Here is a 14,783-nt window from a genome sequence, read left to right on the forward strand (position 1 = left end):
CCATTTTGAGAAAAAAAAATGCTTTATTTAATAATTTAGTAATCATGAAAAAAATTATTTACATGGCTTACACATTCATCAACATGCTTGATTTAGATTTTCACGTTTAGATTTGGAAAAATGTGTTGTTGGCTATAAATTTTATTTGCCATGTAGAATGACTGTCTATGAGACACGAGACATCCACTAACGTTACCCCTTAGTACTATCTAGATTTCTCCACTCTTTCCAATATTTTAAAAAGTAAAGCCGTGTCATCATCTTACCATTCCAAAAAGCTCCTTAAAACTAGATCCGACCGAGTTGAATTGGAACTTTCGAATTGGAAATGACGCGTAGGAGGACTAGGACCGCTTTGTTAACCAAGTTGCTTTGTTTCTTTGCAACAGTAGGTTGGTTAACTTTTCACTAATAGGTCTAACTGATTATTAACGCACAATTACTATAAGCCACTTTTGGTATAATATTTTATTTGACATTTGCGTCCTATACTGCTGCAGCTGATTTAAAAGCAATGTTCTAAACTAAACTCTCTCTTTATACTGAGTGACGTTCTTCTTACATTAGCTTACTGCGCATGCGCGTGGTAGACTCCTCCTCTTCAGGACCTTGCTCAGTGCTGCGTTAGTGCGTTTCGGGAAGCGCAGAGTTGAGTGGAACAGTCCTTTCCAGGTAAAAGCCTTAAAAATACTGATCAATTAACATTTGCTTCTTTTAGATATATGTAATTGTCAAAATCGATCTAAAATAAAACATAAATGAATAGCGCTCACGATCACGCCAAGTCTTGCATGCATTCACGGTATACTCAGAGTAACTTAACTAAACACTCTTTAATGCAGCCACGATGTGCATTCATCTTTTTTCTTAGAAACGGATAGGCTGATGTTGAATTTCCGAAAAATAGTTATAACGACATTATGACCTGGCCAAACGGTGGTCAAGATCACCTTAACCTAGGTTGCTGTCACAAAGAACATAGACATTTGATGGTTCAGCACACACAGTTGTTGTGTAGGTAAACTCCATGTCCATGTACTGCACCTGCTGTAAGTAACTTACAGTAAGTTTGATGATTTTGACACGAATTAAGTGTTTCTCTTGATTCCCAGGATAGACTTCTGGAAGTGGCAGAAAGGAGAGAGATACCACCATGCTGTTGAATCCAGTAATATCCAAGCTAAGTGGAAAGCTTGTTGTCCTGGCTAGTGCATCTCCAAGACGGCTGGAGATTTTATCGAATGCTGTACGTTTTTTTTTAAGGTTACAGAGGCAATGAACTTAAAATTATCAGTCGTTCGTCTTTATCTTTTCTTCTCCATCTATGAGGCAGGGTCTACGATTTGAGGTTGTTCCCTCCTGGTTTAAAGAAACATTGGACAAATCCTTGTTTAAAAATCCATATGAATATGCAGTGGAGACGGCTAAACAAAAGGCTTTGGAGGTGGCTCAACGAATGCCATTTGTAAGTTGTATTTGAAAACAGCAGCTGTTCTCCAACTTTGTTTCTGTCAATTTTTAATGTACCTTTTATTCTGTATGGGTTCAGAAACACTTGAAAACTCCAGATATTGTAATCGGAGCAGACACTGTTGTGGTAAGTAGCTGTATGTTTTTATGTCTTCTACATTTGATATTTAGTCCTGAAAAGTGCCTTGCTGAATTTGTCGCCTTTCATTCTCAGACAGTTGATGGCTTGATCTTGGAGAAACCAACGGATAAGCAAGATGCGTATCGTATGCTGTCCAGGTGCATTTTCATTTCTGTTTTGTCTTGAGTGAGAATTTATTGCATATAGTATTTCAGGTGCTAAATGAATGTATTTCAGGTTGAGTGGTAAGGAACATAGCGTCTTCACGGGTGTTGCAATTGTGATCTGCCATGAAAACACTGGTATGTGATTTATTTATTTTTACAATTATAGTCTTGTATTTATGAGATAGACAGATCATTTAAAAACAATGATTTGTTCATTTTTGCAGGTACAGATATGGACTACAAAGTAGTTGATTTTTATGAAGAGACAAAAGTTAAATTTGCAGAGTTATCTGAGGAGATGCTCTGGGAATACATCAACAGTGGAGAGCCCATGTGAGTTTATGAGATTTTGACATCCTAAATTCTTTGAAGCTCGGTGATCACATTTTTTCGAGCTTGGTCAGCATTTTTGAACCTGTGGAATTTGAACCTTGGTGGAGTTGTTCATTTTATGTTTGCTTTGACGTGCTGAAAATGACATGTGAAAAGTCAGCAAAGTACATTTCAAGTAAAGAGATCATTTTTGTCAATTTTGATTAAATAAGACCATTTTCTGTAGTCTGGTATTTCACCTACCATTTAAAATTTGGTGAATGGCAGGACTGACAGATTTGTCTATGCTTGACAGGGACAAGGCTGGTGGTTACGGGATCCAGGCATTGGGTGGCATGTTAGTGGAGTATGTGCAAGGAGATTTTCTTAATGTGGTAGGCTTCCCTCTTAACCATTTTTGCAAGCAGCTGGGGTTGATTTTTAACAGCCCACCTGACAGTCCCACACACAAGAACAAATGGGATTCGGATGAGTCTTGGACTCTGGTTAACAGCCTTTCTGAAGGTGCCGCAAATGTGGAGGTTAAGCTATTGGAAAATGGGAAAGATTGCAGTAGGATGTCGATGCAAGATCAGAATGTGACGGGGCCGGAGTGTGCCAAGTGCAGCAGACAGGATGTCCCCCACAGTATTATCAACTTACTGGATGGGTTCAAAGCTTCAAAGGTAACCGTGATTAGATTACTTTAATGATTCACTATTACAGAAATGATTCACAAAAAAAATAAATAAAATAAAATTCTGGCATTATTACACACCCTCATGTCGTGCTTAAAACTGTTTTTTTTTTTCTGTTTAAAACAAAAGGATAATTTTTGAAAAATGTTCACATAGATTTTTTAAATTTAACTATAGTTCAGAGTTACTATGGGGTTTAGTCTCATGGAAAAACAAACCATTAACACATGCACTATATTTCAAGTCTTTTGAGGTCAGAGTGTTTTGAGGTCTTTTGTGTTCAACAAAATTGACTGGCACTAGTGTTAGATTAGATCAAATCCCCAAATCAGAAATGTCAAATCCCATCTCGGATGCCAGATCTTCTCAAAAGTCCAAAATTGTCCAAAATCAGTTAAACCTGTAAACAGAAAGTCTTGTCTGGTCTTTTGCCTGATAAAGCTAGAGAAAAGCAGAAGCAGGAGGCGAAGTGATGATGATAATTATAAAAACAGCAGAGTTTATTGAATAGTCTTAGTTGCGTATGTTTCAGACTTCGTATGTCCAATACAAATCCCAAGGGGGAGAACAATAGAAAATTACTGCTTGACAACATCGTCATGTGACGTTAAAAACCTTGAAATGGAGACATTCTCGTATCTCCTAGTCATAAAGACAAACATCCCTTAAAACCACACAATCATAAGATTTAAATAAATCTTTTTTTTAATAAAAAATCAAATGGTAATATGAATAAATGGTAAAATTAAAAAACAAAGAAAGTAAAACACAACACAGATGTATTTATATCTCTCTCAAAGTAACACTCACACAGGTTGCTATTGAAAATCTTTAGATCCTTTAAATGTTTGGGTAAAGCATCCCTTTGAGATGTTTATTTAATTTAGGCAAAGGAATGTCCATTTTAATATATACATGGTTTGTATGATTTATTATTTATGAAGAAATGTTTGGTAACAGTTCTACAATGCATTTCGACAGACTCTATTCACAGCATCCAAACTGAAGGTGTTTGATGTGTTGAACGGCTCTGAAAGTCTGACATTAGAAGAGGTTGCTGTCCAAATCAACGCCTCTGTTTTAGGCACCGAGAGGCTTCTGGAAGCTGCTGTCTCTTTAGGGCTGCTAGAAAGGGTCAAAGAGCGAGATACAAGTGGTAAGATTTACGCACTGCCATTTTACTCTCACATATGGTGCTAGTGCCGTAGAAATCACATGTGGTGGCCCTAAATGTGAGTTTCGAAAGCTCTGAAAGCTCATTGTTCATTTATAACCTACAAATACTTTCTCTGTTCATTGAATCAAGGCACTTGCATGCATGGATGCATTTCCTCCTACTGTATGATACATGTTCTCTTTGTTATGTCCGGAGGTGGACTGTGAATGTAACATTGTTTATTGTCTATTACAGTGTACAGAAATACAGAACAGGCCAGTCGCTTCCTGGTATCGGACAGCCCAGTGTCTCTGCATGGCTACATTCTCCACTGCAATGATATGGTGTGGCCTCTCTTCAGTCATCTAGAGAACGCTGTCATGGAGGGCATCAGCCAACATGAGCGGGCCTTTGGGAAGAAGAATGAGGATGTGTTTCAGGTAGACGCACGTTTTTTGCTTACCTCACCCATGGATCGTGCTCTTTTAAAAGCTGTTGACATTCTAGTACTGAGTAGAGCTTTTTTCGTTTTCTAGGATGCCTATTACAGTAAAGATGAAGTTAAGATCCGATTCATGGATGCAATGCACAGCATTGCAAGAGTGACTGGAAAAGATGTGGCAACAGCGTTGGATCTTTCTTCCTATAAAACAGCCTGTGACATTGGAGGTATATGATCTTCCCCTCAGAAATACAGATTAATAAGAGTCTTATTTTTTAGAATACAGTCCACAACTATTTAGCAAATCAAGTAAAAGTGAGTGGGGAAAACACTAAATGAATTTGACAGCAAAATCTATACCAAAATGTATTTAAAATACATTTATTTCAATCTAATTATACTAGAAATCCATTAATATATTTACTTACATATCGCTTGAGACTTACTGATATAAATATTATAATTAAACTTTATTTGGAGTACTTCTTTATTGCACATTTATTAATATTAAAGGGATACTCCACTTTTTTGGGAAATAGTCTCATTTTACAACTCCCCCAGAGTTAAACAGTCGAGTTTTACCGTTTTCAAATCCATTCAGCCAATTTTCAGATTTTTAGAAGAATAACAGTAGCCAGACAGTTTCTGGTCTCATTGACTTCCAAAGTATATATTTTTTCCTACTATTGGAAGTCAATGAGACCAGAAACTGTCTGGCTACTGATATTCTTCTAAATATCTGAAAATCGGCTGAATGGCATCGAAAACGGTAAAACTCGACTGTTTAACTCTGGGGGAGTTGTAAAATGAGACTATTTCCAAAAAAAAAAAATAATGGAGTATCCCTTTAAGCCTAAAATGTGTCTTAATATCACTATTAGTAAGGATGGTGTCAGTCTTTAAATGCAAGATATTTAAAGTATACCTAAATTATACTTGCAATAGTTCCACTTTAGGACAATCAAATACACTTAATTATATCTTTAGTTGGGGCTCAGCACTTTTTCCGGATAACTAAAGTACAATTAGTACTAAATTAGTAGTTCCAATTTTGCAGACTTTAAGTATATCAATTTAGCCAACAGTACAATTGCAGGGTATTTATATTAAGTACATAAATTTGTAAATGTATTTATACTGTACTTAGCATAAAATAAATGTATTTAAAATAAATTTTACTGTATTTATTTTTCACTAACGCTAATATAATTTCAATTCAAATTGAAGTAAATTTTAAAATGTTTTAAGAAAATTAAATTAAATTAGGAACGAAAAAAAAAAAAAATATATATATATATATATATATATAAACATTTTGGTAGATTTTTTTTAATGCTCAGGATTAGTCAAAATTCCCCAGTCATAAAAGACCTACAGGTTCCCATTGAGTCGTGAGCGAGTGACCATGAGATATCACTTGAGCTTGAGATTTGAAGAGCTTGTTCTCAAAAGCTGCTTATCTGAAAAGGAGTTGCGAGTTTGTTATGCAAATTATATGTGCTTCTGATTTCCAGTTTGGGCTTTTTATGCCAAGGACTTCTGTATTTATTGTATTCTGTTTATTTTCTTCTCCCGCGTTGACCTAAATCAGCCTCACGAGATGAGCATATTAGAATAATTTCTCAAGTATCATGTGATCATTTCTCAAGTATGAAGTAGAGTAATGATGTTGAAAATTCAGCTTTGCCATCACAGGAATAAATTACATTTTATTACATTAAAATAGAAATAATAGTTATAGTATTTCACAATATAATTTTTTTTAACTGTATGTGAGAATAAGCCGTTTTTTTACCGATTTATGAAATGTATGTTTTATGGTATGATGCATGTTAAGAAAAGCGTTCTTGCACAGGTTGCACTGGTGCCATGGCGTACGAGTTAACTAAGGCCCACCCGGGACTGTCAGTTATTGTATTTGACTTGCCACAAGTCATTGAGATGAGACGCCACTTTAAACCTAAAGAAGATGATGACAGGGTGTCATTTGTTGCGGGTCAGTGAATACTTTATATGAGCTTTTTTATGATGAAGTATTTTTTATAATGTATTAATGAGGAATTTTGAGTAATGTGCAAAAGGCCGGATAAAAATCTAACATTTTTTCCTACTTTAATTTTTTTCAAATTAGGAGACTTCTTTAAAGATGACCTGCCTAAAGCAGACCTGTACATTCTTGCACGAATCCTCCATGACTGGTCTGATGAGAAACTGCATGTATTATTGAGCAAACTGTCCAAAATGTGCACACAAGGTAAGTTCTTTAAAATGTGACACTATTAAACTCTTAATGTGTAAGCCTTATTCTGAAGTATCAAAATGATTGATGCCAAGGATCCTCTAATACAGGGGTGGGCAAAATCTGGCCTAAGCTAATCAATGTCACAGGGATTACTAGAAAGTTACAGGCTGGTGAGTGGATCTTGAGGGCCAGAGTTTTTCATCCCTGCTCTAATATGATGATCCTTTTGCAAATTGCCCTGTAGCGCCCCCTTGCGGCCCTCTGGGGGTTTCTGCACCCCTGCTTGTAAATGTAAACCCTTGGCCTAATTCAAGTGTCTTCAACCAACAGCCCACGACCCCCTAGCGGTACTGCAGTGGGTCCTCTAATTGATGTTTGATCAAAAATATTTATTTATTTTTTTGTCAAAAAAAAAAAAAACATGGAGGGGGGAAAAATCACAAAGTTACATTTAAGCACCTTGAAACGAAAGCAAGAGCACCCTCAGTTGATGCTGTTCTAATAAAATATTATCGGCCAAACAGATTGGAAAACACTCCTATTTACAGTGTGTTTTTGCATCGGTGAGAAATGTAGCCAATCACAGACATGTTTGTTGATCTTTTGAGCGCAATGTCCAATCAGAGGTGTTTACGTTAGAATCCATTCGCCGCTCAAAACGCCAGAGTTTTTGTTCGGTGACGAGTTTGGTCACTCTTGCGACTCTCATTAACTAAGAAAGACACTATGTACTGTAAGTTAGAGATTCATTATGCAGTGTATAGACAACTTCTTTGATTTTAATGGAACGTTGTAAGATCGCGAACTGAGATGGGTGACAGCTTTTAAGTGATTGTAAAGTGAGCGTTGTTTCATGCTTTTGAGGATATATAGAGGACCAATGGCCAATTACACGCTGAAAGTGACATCTACACATAAATGAAGATCAGTGATAACTAGCCGCACTGAACAAAAAATATGGCATGTCAAAATAGATACGCGCAATGTAAATGTAGTCAGACTAATAGATTACTAGAAAAATATTCGTATTAATATACTTTTTAAATTCCATTCCAATTATTTGTGAAAGTAGTAACTTGTAGATAATCTTAAATGCCTCACTGTACATTGCTATTTGTGTTATTACATCTGCACTTTACTAGATAACACGCACTTATTTCACATACTCGGTAATTTGATTCTTAATTTTCCATCTGACAGTCAAATTAAAATGTGAATTTTTAATAAACTTGTAGCTAAAGTGCAGGTAAATGTTTAATTGTCCATCTGATAGATAAAAATAAAAATATATGACTGCAAACAACAAATGATATTTATCGCAACGTGTTGTTTAATATGATGAGTAATATACAGACAGCGATGCATGTGCAACCACAAAATTGTGTATAGTTCTGATCTATTGTCTTAACATAATATAACTTATTCTTGATCATAATATGGCTAGAAGGTTAATATGTAGCTCTGTTTGACACATTTTATATCGGAGATCCCTGCTCTGTGTTTCTTATCGCCTACGGGGTCGTTATTATAATCATTACGAATTATGAACTATGAATTTTCAAATAGCCATGCTCTAGAGTCGACAATAAGGATGATTATGCAGATACTTTATTGATCTGCAAGTAAAAAAAACATTGTTTTATTACCAAATCTTGTCATACACTGATAACTACTACTGATAATTATTGGTAATTCAAGTGTGGTAACAAGTGAAAATGTATTGAAGATTTATTAATGTTTGTTGACAAATATAAACATACAATAAAAACAGACATGACATAAGGGAACAATTTTATATAAACTTTTTATATAATCTGTGCTATTTTAACTTTGTTCAATTTTTAACCTAAAACGATGGTAATACACTATTATATGGACATACAATGGGCATTAACGGCTTGCCTTTTTACAGCAGATTTATTTCACAAACAACTGACAGCCTTGATCTAAATATGATTTTCATAAAGTGCTTGCTTTATGAATAACAAACAGGCTGTGGACTTCTGGTGTCTGAGATCTTCCTGGATGAGGAGCGGAAAAGGCCGAGCCGGGCCCTGCTGCAGGCCCTCAGTATGACAGAAGGAAAGCAGAGAAGCACCGCAGAATACAGTGACTTACTAGAGAAGCACGGCTTCACTCTCAGACACATCCAACACACAGACAACCTGCTAGATGCCATGCTATTTGTCAAAGAAGATCCAAATGACAAAAGAACATTACTAGGCTGTTCTTCAGCATCCATTGAGACTGCTGAACTTGAGTGATATAACTACAGCATTTGTTCCCGGAAACACTACAGTTTACTTATTCTAGTTCATCAACTATGAAAAGTAAATGTACTCAAGTACTATGAATATTTCTGATCTAAAAGCTCAAACTAAGTATTTGCACATGATTATTATTATTAATTACAGGTAGTTTTTAACTGGTGATGTTGTATACTGAAATAAATATGGTTTGAATTTATAGTGTTCTTGTCTTTAGCTTGTTTTTTTAGGTTTGTGGTCATATTGGGAAGTTATCACAAAGGCTAAATCTCATAAGTGAGGTTTTAATTTAAAAAGGTCTATTATACAATTTTCTTTTCCCTTTAGCAGTGGTTTTGTAGGTTGGTTTATTGTTCAAAACTCTTTAAATTAGAGTAATATAAGAAATTTGGTCAGTTAGAACATAAAATAGCATTACTACATGATATAACGCTTAACAAATTGCATTACCGGGTTAGAAATTAGTTAAAAATAGCATGTCATGACATGAAATGTTCTATAGGACTTGTTGCTTCGGGTGCAAACATCGCGAGAAATCTCGAGAGTTGGCTTTAGAGGGCACACTACGCATCTCCCCATCACTCACTTTCTGCTCTACTCTACCTCCTGCTTCTGCAAGCAAGCACGTACAGTAACTTGCATCGTGTTTTCTAAAACACTGAGCTAAAGGATCAACGCTGCCATGGCTGATGCTGCCCTTTCTTTCGCTAAAGACTTTTTGGCCGGTGGTGTCGCAGCGGCAATTTCCAAGACCGCAGTTGCACCGATAGAGAGAGTCAAACTGCTGCTGCAGGTGAGACCGTGAGAATTATCACCTTGACTAATCTTAGCGCACTCTAATATCTCATGAATGATGCATGCAAATACATACTCCGTTTTCTGTCGCATGTAAGAATTATCTTGTGGCGTTGACGTTGATTAACGTTGAGACACGACTTTGTCCTTCAGAGGCCATTTTTTAGTTGTCTCTTCGCAACATCCGCATCCTTCGAGCATCTTTACTCTCAAATTGACATTCTAATAGCAAGTGTCTATTCTTGAGTCCTCTCATTTGGATCTTTATATCAAAATTTTAGTAAATCAAATGTATTTTAAGGTCAAACGGTGAATTTCTATCTGCGTGCTAGATGATACATTATGTACCCTGCAGTCTTGTGTCATGTTGCAGGCCGTAGCATTATGTTAAGACCTTCCTGGATCTAAATTATTATTAAATCAGCAAAGTCTAGCCATTTTGGATCAAAAATACAGTAAAAACTGTAATTTTGTGAAATAAAGTTACAATTAAAAAATAGTCTGTTTTCTATTTTCATATATTGTAAAAATTTATTTTGGAACCTTGTTTCTTCCACATAATAAAAACTAAGGTTATTGAGACTTTATTAGTGGTGCTCACTGCAGAGTCAAATGACGTCCAGCTCCTCCTCACTGGATTGTGGGTAGGGTTAGGGTGTGGTTGGAACTGGTTATTCTCGCTGGATTTAATGGGTGGAGTTGGACCAGCCTGGATGGTCCAACCACCTGACCTAACCCCAGAGCCATAGAGAGATGGCTCTGCCTAACCCTGCCCATAAACCTGTCGCTAAACATAACTCCACCCATTAGGTCCACAGAGGTGAAGCTGGACAAGGACAAGGTCCAGCCATTACATCCAGAGAGGGGGAGCTGTATGTCATTGGGCTCTGCAGTGAGCACCACTTGATATTTTCAGCATCAGTTTTCAGTGTCACATGATCCTTCCTAAATTATTCTAATATGCAGATTTACTGCTCAAAAGACTTTTTATTCATCAAAGATTCCTGCAAAATAATAAAAAAAAATACAAAATATATGCAAAAATATCAGGCATCATAGTTTTCAACATTTATGATAATAAGAAATGTTTATTTAGCACCAAGTCATTATATTAAAATGTTTTCACAACTGGCTGTTGAAAATGCAGCATTGCCGTCACAGGAATAAATTACATTTAAAATATATTACAATAGCGAACAGTTATTTTAAATTGTTATAAAATATATTAGTATTATACAATTATATTATATTATATTAAAATTATTTTATAGTATTATAAAATAATACTGTTTTAATGTATTTTTGATTAAATAAATGCAGCCTTAGTGAGCATACATTTTTTTTCTTTCTAATTGCTAGACACTATTAATGAGGCTTTCAGTATTTACCTCCATCCTTTCCTGTAAAAACCCCAACCTCAAGATACAAACATCAAACTGATTGGTTGATTCAAATATATCATGTGACTCACAGGATTTTGTGTTTCAATTTACAGGTACAACATGCCAGCAAGCAGATCACTGCAGACAAACAATACAAAGGTATTATCGACTGTATCGTGAGGATTCCTAAGGAGCAAGGGTTTGTTGCCTTTTGGCGTGGCAACCTAGCAAACGTCATTCGCTATTTCCCCACACAAGCCCTCAACTTTGCCTTCAAGGACAAGTATAAACAGGTTTTCTTGGGTGGAGTTGATAAGCGCACGCAGTTCTGGCGATACTTTGCTGGCAACTTGGCCTCCGGTGGAGCTGCAGGAGCCACTTCCCTCTGCTTCGTCTACCCCCTAGATTTTGCTCGTACCCGATTGGGTGCAGATGTCGGGAAAGCTGGCAGCTCCAGAGAGTTCAATGGGCTGGCCCACTGCCTGGCCAAAATCTTTAAGTCAGATGGGCTGCGGGGTCTGTATCAGGGCTTCAACGTCTCTGTCCAGGGCATCATTATTTACAGGGCGGCCTACTTCGGAGTCTATGACACTGCTAAAGGTAATAGGTTTGTGCTTCATCTGCAGGGTTGTGCGCCAAAGAATCCATTTTAAATTCCAATGTAATTCCTGAATTTGAAATAATTTGAATAGAGGTAGGAAACAGAATGCAGAACTGCAATTTGAATGTTTGGAAGTAGAATTAAAAGGAATTGAAATTCAAAATTCTGAATAAAAATAAAGGTAAAACATTAGAAAAGCATATACAAACTTATTGGCTTGACAAAGCCTTTTTTTTAAAGTTTTTTAGTATTGTTGATATACTATTATAGTATTATAGTAGCTTGTATTTGTATATTATTATAGTATTATAGTAGCTTGTATTTGTAAAAAATGTTTTTATTTTTATTAATTTCAGTTCATTACTTTTTTTCATTTCGGTTGTAGAAATTTTAGTATTTCAACTTATTTTATTTCAGTTAGAGACCAGTTTTTCATCAAATATTTAATAATCGCTTTAGTTAATAATAACGACACTGGTTTGAAAGTTTCGAAAAAGTTTTCTTTTTTTTTTTAAGTTAAGCTTTGAAAATGTGTATTTAGTTTATAAATTTCTTCCTATTTAAAAATCAACTTTTGTGGTCCAGGGTGGAGGAACACTTCACTTCCCAGAATGCATTACCTGTGTGTTTTCTTTGAATATTGTGCAACAGTGGTAACTCAATTCATTTTCTCTACTAGGAAATTGATTTTGAACGATAACATATAAAACTTTAAAGGCGGCTGTGAGCTATGAGTTTATTAATCCATGTTTTCCACAGGGAATTCCATTGTTAAACGTGAGTGTTTAAAAAAAAAAAATAAGCTGAAAGAAAGCAAGACGATGGCAAATACTTAAAAGGTTTAATACTTCCGGAACCCGACTGATCCACTCTATTGGTTATTGGCTCTTTTATTAAGAAGGCGGGACTTATTCCGCCATATTGCCAATTGCACTTTTCCCCATTCATATTAATATGAGACCACCATTTTTGTATTTCTAAAGTCTTAGATTACAACTCTTCCTGTCATTCCAGTTAAACTTGTGATATGGCCATTCATACTGCTAATTCTTGAGTTCTGAATTAAACGAGGTCCATGCATTTTTTCTTGTGTGGTGGCGTACAGGCATGCTTGCTGACCCCAAGAACACCCACATTGTGGTCAGCTGGATGATTGCACAATCTGTGACGGCAGTGGCTGGCGTGGTCTCCTATCCCTTTGACACTGTGAGGCGTCGCATGATGATGCAGTCTGGGCGCAAAGGAGGTATACTGGCTCATTTGAATAACTCCCTGCTCTCTATCAAGTATGCATTTATTTAAACTCAGGCCTTTGTCTTTTGTCTTCCCAGCGGATATAATGTACACTGGAACCATTGACTGCTGGAGAAAGATCGCTCGGGATGAGGGCGGCAAGGCGTTTTTCAAAGGGGCTCTGTCTAATGTACTCCGAGGAATGGGGGGCGCTTTTGTGCTCGTGCTTTATGATGAATTCAAGAAGTATGTCTAAACAACATATGCTAAAAGAGAGTAGAATAGATTTCACCACAGTTTCGTCAAGCTTTAACCAAACCCTCTCCACCTCCGCACAGATGTGGTCTGAATTAAAACGTGTTAGCAAAAAGAAATTATTATTTTAAATTAATTCTGTTGGTTGCTATATTTTTATGTTCAGAAAATGCTCTTTCCTTTGATGATAAAAACAAAAAAAATCCAAATTGTATCGAAAGCAAGCATCTATATGTGTGATTTAAGTGTGCAGCCAGAGAAATATTACAGATAAAATGATAAAAAGAAAAATAAAGCGAAATGTGTTGCGTATTTATGCTCAAAATTATTTTAATTAAGATTTTGTCTATAATATTCCTCCATAAATCTGAGCCATTATAAGTATTCTTCATTTATATGTTGTCTATTCCGTGCAATACCATAATTCCTCCTCAAGATGGCGTGACACGACAGCATTTTGTCCTGCTTTCATATGCAGTACCATGTTCTTGTAGTCCTTCGGTTAAGTTTTTCAATTCTCCCAGCCAAGCTCTGTGGTTACAAGGGTATACGATATCACTCTCAAAACAAAATGTGAAGCTCAAACACAGAATACTGTTCCACAGTTTAAACGTTTTCTCAAAGTTGGACTTGAAAAAACGAACTGAGAGCAAGTGTCCGACGGAATCATAGACGTATTAAATATGACGCTTTAATTCACAACAGATTTGCCCTCTGTGCGTCTCCGCAATGAAAGAGAGCCCAGTAAAGTGTTCCAGCAGAGAATGTGTGGAGCCAGAGACATGGCATTCACAGTCAGACCTTAAGTGACACGAAAAGTGTATTTCCATGATTTCTCTTTTTGGAAGTCCGCTTAAGTATTTTCCATCTGGGATAATGAGGGGAGTCATATTTTCATGGTCATTTTCTTGTCAGTCTCTGTGTTTGGTTGCGTCAGGCTGATCTTGATGAACTAGATCCCGCTTTTAGAAGTATAAATGTGAGGGCAAGCAAGGAAGGGCGTTTTGAGTTCAGTAATGACACTGGAACGTTACACTCATTTTTAGCATGTTGAGCTATTGTAATATTATTCCACACTTTATGGAGAAAAAAGGCTGTAGTCTACTACTTAAAGATTCTACTTGCAGTGATGTACGAACACCAATGCTTGTGAATTCAATAAAAGTCCATACCTTATATGCTCTTATGTTTTCAGATTTTTAATCATTTAGGGTTTGTGGCAATTCGACGTTTATTAACGCTCCATAATCTAAAAATATAAAAGACAATCTAAAATATTTTGTCAACTTAGTGACAATAATTGGAGATTAAAATAATAGCAGATTTGTCTAAAAACTAAAAACTGAGATGAAAAATGTACTTTGCTATGGTTAAATATATGTTCAGTGATATCTTTCAAAGATTTTTGAATATTGGCGCTAATCCTTTCTCTATATTGTGTTGATATGGCAATTAGGCTAGTTGTGCCCCGCTCATCATAACTGTAATTAAATTGCAGGGAAATCAAGACTTTAAGAGTAATCCCTTACTTGACTTTACTTGAAAAGTAATCCAATTACAATAATTAGTTACTTTGTAATCCATTACACCCAACACATCTTATGAATGTATTAGGTTGCAAGGTGGGCCTTTTACCCCACAC

General features: G+C 36.1%; 2 protein-coding genes across 6 annotated transcripts; both read left to right on the forward strand.

Moving 5' to 3' along the window:
* Positions 1 to 553: 553 nt before the first annotated feature.
* On the forward strand, positions 554 to 9,074 carry asmtl (acetylserotonin O-methyltransferase like). 5 transcript variants are annotated; one of them, XM_089133146.1, is made up of 14 exons: positions 554 to 672; positions 1,113 to 1,246; positions 1,334 to 1,465; positions 1,550 to 1,597; positions 1,685 to 1,749; positions 1,829 to 1,893; positions 1,983 to 2,091; positions 2,387 to 2,756; positions 3,750 to 3,924; positions 4,180 to 4,364; positions 4,461 to 4,593; positions 6,222 to 6,362; positions 6,498 to 6,620; positions 8,601 to 9,074. In XM_089133146.1, the coding sequence occupies exons 2-14, from the start codon at positions 1,154 to 1,156 to the stop codon at positions 8,870 to 8,872; spliced, it is 1,911 nt and encodes a 636-aa protein (XP_088989272.1). In that variant the 5' UTR covers positions 554 to 672; positions 1,113 to 1,153; the 3' UTR covers positions 8,873 to 9,074. The 5 variants fall into 5 exon arrangements, with proteins under 5 accessions (XP_088989272.1, XP_039542097.2, XP_039542096.2 ...); XM_039686163.2 differs by having other exon boundaries at positions 8,521 to 8,649; XM_039686162.2 differs by having other exon boundaries at positions 596 to 672; positions 1,118 to 1,246.
* A 312-nt stretch (positions 9,075 to 9,386) lies between these two features.
* On the forward strand, positions 9,387 to 13,453 carry slc25a6 (solute carrier family 25 member 6). The gene is made up of 4 exons (XM_039686165.2): positions 9,387 to 9,668; positions 11,166 to 11,652; positions 12,759 to 12,899; positions 12,985 to 13,453. Exons 1-4 carry the CDS (start codon positions 9,558 to 9,560, stop codon positions 13,140 to 13,142), a joined length of 897 nt encoding a protein of 298 aa, XP_039542099.1. The 5' UTR covers positions 9,387 to 9,557; the 3' UTR covers positions 13,143 to 13,453.
* The last annotated feature ends 1,330 nt before the right edge of the window (positions 13,454 to 14,783 follow it).

Source organism: Pimephales promelas, chromosome 7 (genome assembly GCF_988280905.1).
Source record: "Pimephales promelas chromosome 7, fPimPro1.hap1.1, whole genome shotgun sequence".
Lineage (NCBI taxonomy): Eukaryota > Metazoa > Chordata > Actinopteri > Cypriniformes > Leuciscidae > Pimephales > Pimephales promelas.

Coding starts and splice junctions, on each gene's coding strand:
- slc25a6 (XM_039686165.2), top strand. CDS start 9,558: ATGGCTGATGCTGCCCTTTCTTTCGCTAAAGACTTTTTGGCCGGTGGT. Junction 9,669..11,165: donor GAGTCAAACTGCTGCTGCAG/GTGAGACCGTGA, acceptor TTCAATTTACAG/GTACAACATGCCAGCAAGCA. Junction 12,900..12,984: donor GCAGTCTGGGCGCAAAGGAG/GTATACTGGCTC, acceptor TTGTCTTCCCAG/CGGATATAATGTACACTGGA.
- asmtl (XM_089133146.1), top strand. CDS start 1,154: ATGCTGTTGAATCCAGTAATATCCAAGCTAAGTGGAAAGCTTGTTGTC. Junction 1,598..1,684: donor TCGGAGCAGACACTGTTGTG/GTAAGTAGCTGT, acceptor TTTCATTCTCAG/ACAGTTGATGGCTTGATCTT. Junction 3,925..4,179: donor CAAAGAGCGAGATACAAGTG/GTAAGATTTACG, acceptor TGTCTATTACAG/TGTACAGAAATACAGAACAG.